The sequence below is a fragment of the Cynoglossus semilaevis genome, chromosome 1 (assembly GCF_000523025.1).
Source record: "Cynoglossus semilaevis isolate Cse_v1.0 chromosome 1, Cse_v1.0, whole genome shotgun sequence".
Taxonomy (NCBI): Eukaryota; Metazoa; Chordata; class Actinopteri; order Pleuronectiformes; family Cynoglossidae; genus Cynoglossus; species Cynoglossus semilaevis.
The window spans coordinates 31,180,040-31,194,084 of NC_024307.1; the positions used below are offsets into that span (position 1 = coordinate 31,180,040).

A 14,045-nucleotide genomic window follows, 5' to 3' on the forward strand; every position below is an offset into this window, starting at 1 on the left:
AATGTTAGGCTGGAATCTTAAAATCTCTTTCTTTACCTGTTTCACTATCACAGCTTCCTGCAGATAGCTTTACAATACTTGGAACAGGTGAGGGGACATTGACGGGAGTAAGAGGCTCTGCTACTGCCACTGCACTGTCCACTGAACCAGCAATGTCTCCTCCTGGTGATACACAGCAGTCCAAACATCAACAGTGACATCTGAGATGATCATAAGGCATTCATACAGGTATTACAGGTGTGTATAAGCAGCTTGTCTTACCATTATGTTGTGGACTGGTGTTCCTGTCTTCAGTGGACTGGACCATTGTGTGTGAAGACTTTACCAGGTCCTGGTGTAACTCGTCCTTAGAGCCGTAGCCTTGATCAGAATGTCTCCCTGTTAATGACACGAATGCTACTTTCTGTTAAGACCATGGTTCCTTTGTTTTTGAATGTTTAAAACTGACAATGTTACATTAGAAATTAGAGCAGTGACTCCTAGCAGTAGTAGTCTGTACCTGTACTACAATGGTTCTCTGTTGTGTCTTCCATGGTGTGGCTGTGGGCAAACAGGTTGTGTTCCTGACCATTGACTTCAGTGGAGCTGTCAGCACTTCCATGACTCAACCGATCAGCGTCAGTAGCTGCTGACACTGCTTTATTTGATGCAGCTGTACGTGGGAACATTAGGACAACTGAGTCAAGAATAACTGAGCAAAATATAGAGAACATGTAACAATTTCTTATTCCTTGTTACATTATTCTCTTTATCATATCTTCATATTCATGTTTCACTCCCACCTGAAGAAGCAAGTGTAGGCTCCTTGTCAGGAGATGTCCGGCTGAGAGCTTGTTTGAACTGGGCCACGCCCCGAACCACATTACGAACTTTGGTCCACATAAAAAGCCCACTCCGGTTTCGGCTTGGCCAAGGGCTCTCTAAGACTGCCTACAGAGAGCAAACAATTAAAGATGAGGAAGGGTCTCAAACCTCATGTGCAACTAAATGTGATCTTGTCAAAAAATCCTCCTATTTGTATATTTATCTGCAGGTTATGAGACCTTGTTGTAATATCCATATGTGATGGCATTGGGACGGACTCCGGCTTTCTTCATCTCAACCAGGACCCTCACAGCCATCACAGGGAGACCCCATACACCGCAGAGCTGCATGACAACTCTATAGCACACCTGTAGATGGAGAAATGTAGCATGTCAGGTTCTTGACGTCTGTGCATGAAATGGTATATTCTGCTTCTAAAACTAGAACCGCCAGGATTCCAAAACTACTAGAAATGCTGCGAGCGGTCATTCTGACCGCTAAATTTTAAACACTATAACTGCTCATGATACATTCCCAAATGAAAGATTAATGGATTAATTTTGTGATGTTTAACAGTCACACAACCATAAATCCACGGCTCATTGCATTTATTTATCGCAGTGCAATCAGCAATAAAACAGCAATAATGCATACGATATAACCATATTTGATTAGGAAATCAAAATGACTGCCTTGGCCGTTTTTTGTGTTAAGACTCAGGTCTAGATTGTCTTCCATACCTCATCCAGCACTTCCACCTCAGATTCCCTCATCTTCAGCAAGACGTTGTATGCTTGCTGCATGGCACGGCTTTTGGACTTGGAGAGTCGTACGGCTGCCGGGAGGCAGATGAACCACATGCTGTAGCAGTGACTGAAAAGACAGCGGGCCCACAGCTGAGGGTTTGAATAGAAGCGTTTCGCTAACTTGTAGGCCAGCTTCACTTCCTGTCAGATGGTAGAGATACAGCATATTTTAGAACATATGATTTAACATGACAAAATATAAATGTTTGTTTGGTTTGTGTTGCTTTAAATGTGCACTGTTGGCAGATGTGCTACAATATCTGGAGGTTGTACACACCTGCTTTGTTCTCTTGGCCAGGAGTGCAGGGCTGCTGGACAAACTGGCTCCTGCTGCGCTGCTGCTCAGTGCTGGTCGTAAAACTCTTGGACGGTCAAACGTGTCCAGTTTCAATCTGGGAAAACCTTTGTAACTAGTAGATGAGAAAGAAGAATTCAAATATATGAGTGACTTTATGGTAGGAAACCTGTCTTCAATCTATACCTTAACATTTGTGTATTTACTTAAAAAAAACATACGTATATTGAGGAATAGGGTCAGGTCCATCATCAGGTGGTGGCTCAGGGGGCATCACAAACACAGTGTGTTCACTCTTCTGGGATTCATCCAGCTCCAGCAGTCTTGTATCTTCTGACGACTCTCCTTCAACCTAAAGAACAGATCACATAAAAACTAAAAATGCATTGTCTACAGACAGAATTAGAACTTAAATGTTTGTTCTTATAGCAGCAAGATCAAGTATGACTCAATAAAAAAGTGTGAGGCTAAGTTTGTTTATTAGGGGAGAGAGGAAAAAGGAAACCAGCAAATAGTTTTGCCTCTTGATAAACGTGTTTATAAGGGAAAAGGGTGAATTTATTTACTCTGATACTAATGCAAAGTTTTCAACAAAGAATTCCGCATGCAAGGATATCCGATTACAGTGTCTAAGGTTACCTTAGTGCCCTTGTCGGTGATTTTATCAGAAGGGAAAAGCTGCAAAAAGAGGAAATAGAGCAAAGGGAAAGAATGAATCAGAGGAAACTATGACTTCCTTGGTCTCCCAGCAGACACATGTTATTTTAGCCAATAAAACAAGATAAAACAAAAGCTTGTTTAGGGGAAGAAAACTGCAAAGGAAGAAGAACCAAACAACAACCAGGGTACCGGGAACCAGGGGCGTGGCAACTAAACCATTATGTCCACAGAGTTGGTAATCACCTTCTCAACACAGTCGTCAAAAAAAGCCAAACCAGTGTCCTTGTCACTGACAAAAGTGCACTCCTCGATGAAACGTATAAAGATCTGAGTCTTGGTAAGTTGGGAGTAGAACTTCTGGTGGGCCCGATCTCTGCTCTTGAGAAACCCTATAGATGGGAAATAAAACATGAAAAAAGTGTTATGTTATTAATAAAATAAATTGAGTCGAGTCAGGTATTTTTTATTTGTATAACGCATTTGCACAAAACAGATTTACCTTAAAGGACTTAACAGTCCTTAAAGGACCTAACAGTCTGACATGAGAGCTCAATTTATTAAAGGACTCAAATTGGTTAATTATTAATTATCATTAGATCAGTAATTTTAGCTCCAATAAAATTAGCCCAAAAGTAGGAAAAAGGGAAATCTAAATAAAGTCAGTGTTATAAAATGATAATTTCTAAATGATATTAACTAGATTTCTCTTATTCTATAAAACCATTTTTGATGAGCTAAAAGAGAAGTTGAAGTAAAAATAAAAACAGCAAGCTTTTCTCCAAAACAAACATTAGGGATGTCTTATTATAGCCACATATTATAGCCCCCATACCACAACTCTGGTTAAGATATATCGCACCGTGATATACAGATGCCAATAAAAAATAAACATTAGGTGAAGTTGTTTAAAATGATGCGATCAAATATGCATAGGTTATAAAGCCAAGAAAGCGATAAACAATTTCATGTTGCGCAGCATTTAACTACTGCATAAACACTGTCATAACACCACAACACATACACCACGGTGTTTACCTTGTAGATCGTAGAGAGAGTCTGCAGCCGTGGCCTTTTCTGAAGGAGCCTGGGTGATTGGTTTGAGGTAGGATCGATAACCTTTCAGGATAGAGGCCATGAAGCGCAGGAAGGCCTCCTGAATTTCCATCTCTAGGGCCGTTTTCTTCTTGTGCCAGGTGAAATCGGCCTCAATAGGGGTCATGTCCACTGCTGAGCTCTCCTGAATATTTTGATGTACTGTAACTAGTGGACAAAGAAATACACATTCAGGAATACCTTTAACAATTAACTAAAATCTAACAGGATACAAATTCATCAGACAGTTTAACAAATAAATTCAGTTTTTATTTGGATCATGACGTGGTATTATAACTTTAGTTGGATTCAATTCTAATGCATTCCTGTTATTTGTACCAGTGGCCAGCTGGTGGTGCAAGTTGCTCAGCGAGTTCATGAGGCTCTTGCAAGGCTTTTTAGGGAGGATTTTCCAGTTGCTGTGTCTCTTTTCATCAGACCTGCAACACACAATACAACCACATTGACAAAGTTGTTCTGCATAGCAACAGGTGACCTATGAAGATATGCATGTTCTAAATGCACCGTGAACACAGTGGAAGGGGGTTTTTAAACTGTAAAAACTACCGCATACAGGTAGATAGTGTTGGTGTCCAGATCCACACAGACAACATCTGGTGGAGGGTCATAGAGGTCAAAGTAGCGGGAGTCCACACCCACGATAAATGGCAGAGGTGCGTTCAGAACACCTGCTAGAGAAAGCGGGCACAGGGGGATGTAGGGACACTGCCACTGGAAGGGGAAAATCATCTGAGAAGAGAAAAGATATGGTGAATACCTGGGTTAGATTGTGGCCTAATAATTGTCATAAATACATTAAAAAAGAAATATTATTAAAAGAAATAATTAAATATAATAAATAATAAATAAATAATGAATAATTAATTATTAAAATAAAAAAATAATGATCATAAATGCATTTAAAAAAAGTAGTATGTCCTAATTTTTCATTCATAACAACAAAGTTCATATTTAAATATAAAGATGGTGTAAGGTTTAAGACTGTGGCTCTCTAGCCAAGTGAGAGACATAGATATTTTCATATCAGTATCTCCACATCACTATAATGTGTAAAACAACTGCACAAAGGTGTAAAGGCATAGATAAAACATTTTAATAAAGTAAAGTTCATATTCCAGAACTAAAAACTAGTCTGTGGACATTGGATTTTTCTGGTCAATTAGGAATGTGACATATGTTGATTCTAAAAGACTGAACTGAAAAATGCAATATTTCATGTGCAAAGATGCCTCAATAGCTTAGACCCGGGGTATTCAACTAAAAGTTACTGAGCTCTAATTATTGAAATTTCCTCCAAGCAAAAGGTCTAAAACAAAGTCTAGCTCGTCTTATAGTTTTCCCGTATGTCCTAATTTGAACAATATTAATAGTTTCAACAATATTTGACCATTTTCAGTGCAGGAAATGTTTAACTGAATTTAGCAAGCCATTCGGTCTGCCTGTGGCCCTGCTCTGATGTGCTGGCTTAGACAAACCAAGGTTATCAGTGTAAGAATCAACTACCCATGAAACTTCACTTCAGTAAAGTGAAAGGCATAATGGATGTAACCTTTTATGGGTTATTTCCTCACATCAAATTTGCATTTAGTGTATATTATAATCGTGTTATGGCAGTTCAAATGCCTTAGGGGCAATTTTAACTGACAAGCCGTATAATTAAATCAGCACAAGGAACAAGTTCAACTGAAAATAAAAAGCGACTATCCATAATGATTATCTTGTTAGTTAGGTTGACAGCTAAGATGATCAGTTTGGGAAGTTCACAACTAGAGTTTGTTTCTTACAGGGAACTAACAACCTCATTGAAGCTGAATTTATATATTATTTATTTTTGACCGACCTATGTCGGTCTCACGCATAACTGTCAGGTTGTAAAGGTAGTATTCACTGGGGGCATGGTGAAGACAACTGACGCAACACTGGATAAAATAATCTGGGTGGAAAAGATTAACTAAAAACAGGCAAAACATGTTCTTCAAAAACGTGTTCCTCTTTTCTCTGGTTCATATGCTGCACTTTAGTTCATGGCACATTTGTAGCAGTGAAGTTTTATACAACACATTTCTGAACAAATCCAAACTATAAATAAACTGAATCAACACTTCATGGCAATAAAACAGAAGACGTGTCTCATAACTCCATCGTGTGAATTACTTCCATGTATAAAACACAAGTGATTCAACTTACAGCCACTACGGCCTCGGCCACTCCGGTAAGCACAGCGGGGCGCAGAGAGTGCAGAAGGATCTTGCTCTCCTGAAGGACAAAGTGTAGCAGCGTGGCGCAGTTCTCTGAACCCAGATTTATTAGAAGGGTGCCGTAATCTGCCCCACTGATGGGGAAGGAGAAAGTGAGTTAATATTGACAAGTGAGACAAATGTGGAAAAAAGGAAAAGATGGGGTAAGACTGTGGCTCTCTAGCCGAGTGGATCAGCATCTCCACATCACCGTAATGTATAAAACAACTGTACAATGGTGTAAAGGGAAAGATACAATTTAAATTAATAAAGTAAAGTTCATATTCCAGCCTAAACCACTTTGGTCAAAAAACTAGTCTGTGGACATTGGATTTTTCTGGTCAATTGGGTTATATGAGACTCACTACACAGTAAATTTGACCTGTGACCTTGCGATCATTATGTCTCTCAGTTCAGAATGTGACATAAGTTGATTCTGAAAGATTGAACTGATAAAATAATGCAATATTTAGATAGATAGATAGATAGATAGTCTATATACTATAAGAGATAGAGAGTCTCTTATAGTGTGTCCTAATTTGAACAATATTTCAAAGTTTCAACAATATTTGACAATTTTTAAAGCAGGAAATGTTTAACTGAATTCAGCAAGCCATTATGTCTCTTTGGCCCTGCTCTGATGTGGCTTAGACAAACCAAGGTTATTATCAATGTTGAAGAGTTCCAAAATGTCCAAATTTCATGTCCAGTAACCTAACGGAACTCTTCAATCATGACCTGGATGAATCCGGAACTCTTCAACCATGACCTGGATGAATCTTCTTAGACATGTTATTTTCAGTGTAAGAATTTGACCGTGAAAAGGCATAAACTACAAATAATGCAGATGTGTTATTTTTTCCGGTTGTTCATCAGGTGTATTTAGCCTGAAGAAAAACAAAACAACTGAAATGGAAGCAAAATATCCACTTTGTTTAGAAAACTAAAGCCTAGCCTGTTTTTACCTGAGGGGTAAAGGTGTGCACACTGGCTGGGAGAAGATCAGGGTGTCATGCACTGAGAGCTGAAATTCAATAAGAAATATGCATTAGCAGAAAAAAGTAAAAATATTTTTTATTACATTTGTTTCAATATAATAAATAACAAAAAACATCACCTGGACCAAAATTCTAGGCCTCTGTGGGGAAGGAAATGACACGTTGTGCATGAAGTGCGAGATGTGCCTGATGAGAGAAATACAAAAATCTTACACCAAGGTACACCAAGTCACACCTTTAAAAGCTTTCAAAATCATTACAAAACTAAATCTAGCCCATCAGAATGTCAGCTTAGAGATCTACATGGCGCCAAATCCCAAGGCCTACAGCAAAACAAAACATTTCAAATGTCAATAGCTGCGGGTTACTGCTTACTTTTCAATAGGCAGAGGGTGAGGGCCGGAGACAGACAGTTTGTAGAGGAACATCAGGAATTTTCGAAAAGACTCAAAGAAGGGCCATCGGGACAGCAGACATATGCATTTATTGGTGTTAACAGGTCGATTGGGGATCATCTTTTTCTCCACAGTGGTGAGTAGGCCCAGCTGAATCTTCTGCTTCTCACTTAACAAATCCGCAGAGTATGGCTCATAGAACTGGATAGCTGAACCATATACCTGGAGGAAAACTGATGTTAAATCTTTGGGTTCTGGGTAATTGTTGACCTTGAAGGAATCAAGAGTTGTTTGTTTGTTTTTAATAAGAAACAGAGGTTTGCAGTCAGGAATCTGTCCTACCTTTTCACCAGATGAGACGGTTAAGACAAATGTAGAGAAAACAGGCAGAGGATCACGTGTGTTTGGAGCCCAACACTCAATCTTGGCGCCCATTGGCAAACAAAACAAAGGGACCGATTCTGACAAAGGGAACGACTCATAATCCTCTTCTGGATATCGAAAAATTAGACCTGCAACGTAGATGGAAGTGATGAAAATAAGTTTATATGTAAGAAAATAGTAAGGAAAAATTAATTTGATACACAGACAACAGTCAGTGACACTCTAATACTCGGCAGACAATGCTTGCCATGTGTTTAACTAACAACAATAAAAACAACAAACTTTCAGATGCCAAGGGTGTGGAGGGAAGTGTTGTTGTTTGTGATGAATAAGCAGTTCCCTACAGGAAAAACATGGGCCAAACAGATAAAGCCAGCTACAGTGTCTGAGTGTGTGCATGTGAATGTGTGTGTGTGTGTGTACATGTTATTGAATGCTCATGATCTAATGTGTAATGTAATTAAATTATCACAAAGGCCAAGTTATTCAGGAAGCATTCTGTCTGCGGAAATGTCATGAAGATTAAACTTATCTGCTGCACCATCACAGTAACACAGTGGAGGCGTGATTTCTTAAACTTTGAGACAAAACCCCACAGAACAACACAGTTACAGTAGGATCAACTGCAGCCACACAATTTCCTACAATAGTTCTTTTTGTGTAAAAAGAATGCCACAATGCACGAGAATAATGCTGTGATAAGGAAAACTACATACAATTTAAACAATGTCCTCTGTCAAAAACATATTAACATTTGACCTACCTGCTTTGTAACTGATGGAGTTGGACGAAGATACTGATTTCTTGTAACACAGGAACACATTGGAGCCCCACTGGTTACATTGATAGAGAAGTGACAGAGATGAGTATTCCGATATGTAATGACACTTTAGCATTTACTGTTCATTAAATGCCAACTCACCATGCCACAGTTAAGATTCTTGTCCACTTTGCAAAAAGTGTGTGGTGGTATCTCGCCTTTACTGGTGATGATGACACAAATGTCAGTTACAGCCAAAGAGTTCTGAGGTTGGACGGGCTGTGAACGGCGAAAAGTGATGAAGATGCGCTGTGAGGTGGCCGAACTGTTGTTGACATTGGCGCAGCGGCCATAAGGCGTGGCCTGGATGACCTCACAGCCCTGGATGAGACGTTCCTTTCCTTCATACAAAACCCTGGCACACAACACATTGGTAGATATGTTAGGTTAGCATTACAGGACACTTGAACAAACACAAACCCAAGACCTGCATCGACGGAATGTTCTTCGCCTACGCCTGAGCACTAGGACGAGGGTGTATGTGAAGCTCTGTTTACACAGCGACGATATGGCATCTGGGCATGTAACAAGGAAAGCTTTCTAGCAGAGAGAACTGGCTTTTAATGACCTGGCAGTGTCACCACAACAACAATCATGCTAAATTCACATCACTCAAAAAGAAAGGCGAAAACAGAGTGAGCTTTATTTATACTGACTTAAGGCAGTGGACCCCATGATCACAATAGTAATCTGTGGTCCTGCTCTTTAACAGAGAAGATCAGGACTTTCTCCTCAAAGCTCTGGTTAACCTTTGAGGCGTCTGTGAAAAACATGCCAGTCATCAGAGAACAAAGTGATTCAGACATATCAACCAGCTGACTCATCTTCAAACTTTACACAAGGAATGCTACATGTCAAGTTACTGCAATTAGCACAAAAGGAAAACTGCTTTTGAGCTATGGATTGTTTTCAACATGTTTTTTTCCCCTTTTCCTTTTTCCACTTGTGTAGTGCAAGATCAAAGTGATATTTGGAAATCACTGTGCCACTATGTTGGACTTCTCTTCGCATAATTCTAGATTTCTATGGGAGAAGCAGTCGAGCCCTGCCCTCACTTCACAATACAATGTGGGAGGTCAGAACTTTCAAGTTTTGTCCTGTTGTTAAGAAAAGAATTTCACAAAAGAGGCCAAAAGGACAGTTGGCAGCATTCTCCTTGCTTGGACAAAAACACCAGAGTCCAAATGGGCAAAGAGATGGTGGGGAGCCTCAGGCTGTGAATGCTCATGACACAGAGCGGAAACAGCAGAAGGAAAAATGAATGATTTACAAGTTATGGGCTTCACACTTGTCATTTTAGTGACACAGGACAGCAGGTGAGTTGAAGGGTCAGCTGGTAAGACTTGAAGACACCAGTGCCGCAGTAACAAAACAATCCTAATGATTAAGTGAACAAATGCTTGTAGTGGCAGCAACTTGAATTCTGTCTGGCAATTTAACTCACAGTGAAACACTATGATCACGTTAATATTACTCAATAACCATGGGCACCACATCTGTGAATCTAACAGCAGAATTCTTTGAGCATTAATAATGTCTGGAGCAATACAGAAGGAGACACAGGGTTAGGAAATTAAATTTTTAGTCTCATTAAACTGAATGATTGCTGTGTTACTTCAAAGCACATATTAGCACAACTGAGTGTTTTCTCCACCCGCACTTCAGTATTACACAACGTCTTTAAGACATATGATTTTGTGGGAGTGTTTTTTACAGTATTTTATACTACAATTTAAAAGGTAGAAAAAACAAAATAAAACTGACATTATTAAGACATTAAATCAGCCAACTTTACACCAGAACATCGCTGAATATAGTCTGGTGCAATTCTCTGTTCACAGAGTCTCAATTCTCTCTATAAGCTTCATATTCACTTTACAGAATGAAGGGTCAGAGGGGCTGACTGGAAACTCTAGTTTGAGAACAGGGGGGAACAAAAAGACATCAGACAAAGACTAAGGTGTGTGAGGAACTGAAAAGCCAAATGTGGTTGCATCATCCTCAACAAACGTCACTGCCAGTTCATTTATTCCTGACAGATAAATGACATAAAGACAAACTAAGAGTTCTTCAACCCAATTCCTGATCTTACCTGATTGGGTGAGACATCAAAGACATGGAGACAATAGAAGGAAGCTGGAGCCTTCCTACCAATGGATAGGAGCCAAGAGGCATAGCACAGAGAAAGAGAGAGCTCCATGACGGAATAGTGGCAAGTGAATGAAGCAGGCAACACACCTAGTGTACTTCCTTTCAACTCTGGTGATTTTTTTCCCACAAAATCAAAGTAACATTTAAGATGATAGCCTAACCAAAGACTAGGGCTAAGTGACCAGATGAGTCCTGCCACAGTAAATTGTGTCTTCATTTACAGTTTCAAACAGATATTGAACATTAAACACTGAACATCTGAAATAAAGTGTAACTCTTTCTTATCACAGTGCCAACTATTCAGGTAAAACAGGTTGCGCAATCTTCTTTTTTTTAGGTGTAACTATCAACAATAGGTATTTAGCAATTCTGACAGGATACACAATGAAGACTGGTGTGTAAAGAAAGGATAGTGGCTCGAGAGGATTCAATAAGAAGAATCATCTTTATTTCAATTTAATACACACAAACACAGATTTACACAGAATGAAACTTGTTTTCTGTATTTAACCCATCAACATGTTCATGGGCATAAGTAAATGCTTAAAAAGGAAAAAAGGAGATTGCTTGCTCAACATCTCTGATAACAAGTCCTATCCTCTTACCTCTAGGCCAGGGGCTGCCCAAAATATAAGAGCATTAGCTGGTATTGAACCTGGAGTCATCTGCAAGCAGGGCACTAATCACAACACAGTGCCAATATTGCAGTAAAGCAATTTTTTTTTTGCTTTCTTGCCCTCGCGTTTTTCTGCTTTCTTGCCCTTGCTAATGAGAAACTGTGAACGGGGGGTGTCATGTGGTGCGACACATACTTTCAGAAACACGTAAAGAGGCCAGTAGGAATAATTCATCTGCTGCTGTGACATTCCACATTCTAAACAGTGACACCAACAAACAGCTGACTTACCCAATGTCGATGAGGGGAGCTTTCCCTCGAACCCTCTTGTAGCACAAGAACAGTTCGGGGCTCTTTAAACTCCCATGGTTCAAGTTAGCAGGTTGACCGCTGTATGTGCTGTCAATGCACGTGAAGCCCTCGGGCACCGTTTCTCCTGCTGACCTGTTAATAACGGCCAAGTCTGTGATTGGGGATTTGGGCCCGCTAGACTTAGCCTCTGACAGATCTTGCTCCAAGGGTGTGGACTTATCCGTCAGTCCGGCTACCACAAAGTAGTCGGTCACACGGTGACCCTTGTCCTCAATCATGGCTGGCTGGACCTGGAGGTGAGAAGGGAGAGATATTTAGTTACACTGAATAATGTAAATGCATTCAGTTTGTTTAAAATCTGTTTTATTCACAGATCACCAACATTTCTAAGCACATTATATTAACCTACCTCCTGTAACAATATCTAGGCCTTGGTCGAACACAACCCATATTTGAGAAGACAAATCTCTAACCTCTCACTCTGGGATAGTGGGATGGACTACACATGTGAACAAACACAGAATGCTAAATAATACTGTGTCCGAGGCAATAAAAGGATCCTTTAAGACTGTTGCACCACAACGAAGCAAACAAACTGTCTGAAAACACAAGGGGTAATGAAAGGACTGGATCTGTCCACATTCACAAACACTCTTGTCATTGTATATCACTGTGCTACTCCAATCATGTTGAGAGTTGAAGCTCTCATGGCTGCAGTGAGCCAGGGGAGAACCACTGAGCCTGGAGGAATGCTCTAAAATGTCACAGAGAACATAAATCAAAAAGGAAGAAAGTACTTAAGTACTTTAAATGTGGTCACAACTGTGGCTTAAGTGATGGAAATGTTTGAAAAAAGACACCTTCACGGGAAGCAAAATGAGCTCGAGTTACTGTAGAAATTATTTTACTAAAAGAAATGTTATAGATATGGTTCTGATTTGGGCCCTTTGGAACTTGAGAGATAGATTTCACTTCAGAGTAAAAGACTTAAAGTCACTACATTAACTTCATTTTTTATGTTCCTTATACTGTATTATGGTGCAACACAGGGAAGTAACTTATCTTATCAAGTCTTGCCCAAAATGAAACAGAATGCCTGAAACGCATGTATGTAATGTAAATGCAGCACAAATATGTTTTTTTTAGAAAGCTGTTCAAACTAACACAGGAAGTTAGTTGGTGACTTCAGAAGATGAGCCTTTTTAGAGGGCACAGCATGCGCAGACCTGTGTCTTATGAGATAAATTTACAAGAGCTATTGGAGGCCAATCGTTTCTCTTCTGGCACTGAATGTAATGATGTAAAACATAGAGGGGAATTCAAAACTCTATCTGAGAAGCACACTATAAACTAACAAAGTGAGAAAAAAGTGTACTGAAAATAAGTAAAAGATCTGCCTTTTGAAGTCCAGGTAGTCCCAGAGAATGGCACCTGGCCATTTGCCCAGAATGTGGCACATTTTTAAGGGCCTTTAAACCCATGTTTGGGGAGCAATTTCAAAGATCAAAGAGAAAGAAAACCCAGTGCATGATCACGAGCCTCTAGCAGAACAGACAAAAGTCTTAATGACTCCAACTTTCCACAAACACAACAGGCAGATCTAAACTCATAAAGTCAAGTACTGCAGTGATACAAGGTAGAAGAGTTCATTGGGGATGAAACTACATGACCAAGAAACAGCAGAGCAACAAGACATCAGGTCTGTGTATTCTCTGTGTACAAATATTAACGTTTAAACCCAGGACCACCCTTTCAAATTTGTTCTATTATTCAATTTAGGGTTTTTACTTCTTCACAGTCACTCAAGTGTAGGTTTTTATAGGTTCTCGTAAATAAAATATGCCCAACACCAAATGATGCCCAAGTGGGTTTTTTGACAGCCTCCTGGTCAGACTCTTAAAGCTATGCTTCCTCTGACTGGAACTTGCTTTAATTTGATGGTGATCAACAAAGCACTCCAGACACATACAGCCACAAAGACATAGTGCTCTGAAAAGACTTATTGGACTGTATCCATGGTTACCTCTCAAAACCTATTCAAATGGTTTAAAAACATTTTTCCCATTCCACATTTATTTCATAAGAAACTGCACTGGCAGATCTGTCAAAACTAGGTAGTAATTGTACTTTGGTGGTTTATTAGCAAGTTCGTATTTATATGTGTCTCATATTTTATTAATTGTGTAGCTTAAAGTCAAACACACATTATACATTTTACTACTCTATTCATATTCCTAACCACTACTATGGTAATAAGCTGTGAGAAAAATGTACACGTATATTTGAAATGGTTTTGAGTCATACAGTTTCCTGAAAATGCATGGTGACGAGCCAACAAAACTGGTTGTGAAGGAAGTTGCCATTTGATGAAACAATGATGGTTTGGTGACAAATTATCATATAATTAAGGCTGTGCCATTCTATTTAACTTTGTTGATATGCCTTCTATTTGTA

At 39.5% G+C, this 14,045-nt stretch overlaps 1 protein-coding gene across 3 annotated transcripts in view; it reads right to left on the reverse strand.

Annotated features, from left to right (window-relative positions):
- The window catches only part of dennd4c (DENN/MADD domain containing 4C), a 28,291-nt gene that overhangs the window by 5,799 nt on the left and 8,447 nt on the right, over positions 1-14,045 (reverse strand). For 2 of the 3 annotated variants that reach the window (XM_017036252.2, XM_025063116.1), the window contains 21 exons: positions 11,571-11,881; positions 8,615-8,867; positions 8,456-8,525; positions 7,651-7,820; positions 7,289-7,530; positions 7,033-7,099; positions 6,881-6,939; positions 5,866-6,010; positions 4,232-4,407; positions 3,997-4,097; positions 3,601-3,825; positions 2,809-2,954; positions 2,545-2,583; positions 2,127-2,257; positions 1,888-2,020; positions 1,545-1,751; positions 1,044-1,172; positions 783-930; positions 500-652; positions 262-378; positions 37-162 (listed from right to left, as the gene is read on the reverse strand). In XM_017036252.2, coding sequence (XP_016891741.1) covers positions 37-162; positions 262-378; positions 500-652; positions 783-930; positions 1,044-1,172; positions 1,545-1,751; positions 1,888-2,020; positions 2,127-2,257; positions 2,545-2,583; positions 2,809-2,954; positions 3,601-3,825; positions 3,997-4,097; positions 4,232-4,407; positions 5,866-6,010; positions 6,881-6,939; positions 7,033-7,099; positions 7,289-7,530; positions 7,651-7,820; positions 8,456-8,525; positions 8,615-8,867; positions 11,571-11,869 — 3,136 coding nt within the window. In that variant the 5' untranslated portion in view covers positions 11,870-11,881. The remainder of the gene's footprint in view (positions 1-36; positions 163-261; positions 379-499; positions 653-782; positions 931-1,043; positions 1,173-1,544; positions 1,752-1,887; positions 2,021-2,126; positions 2,258-2,544; positions 2,584-2,808; positions 2,955-3,600; positions 3,826-3,996; positions 4,098-4,231; positions 4,408-5,865; positions 6,011-6,880; positions 6,940-7,032; positions 7,100-7,288; positions 7,531-7,650; positions 7,821-8,455; positions 8,526-8,614; positions 8,868-11,570; positions 11,882-14,045) is intronic. The other variant, XM_025063119.1, reaches the window with a different exon arrangement.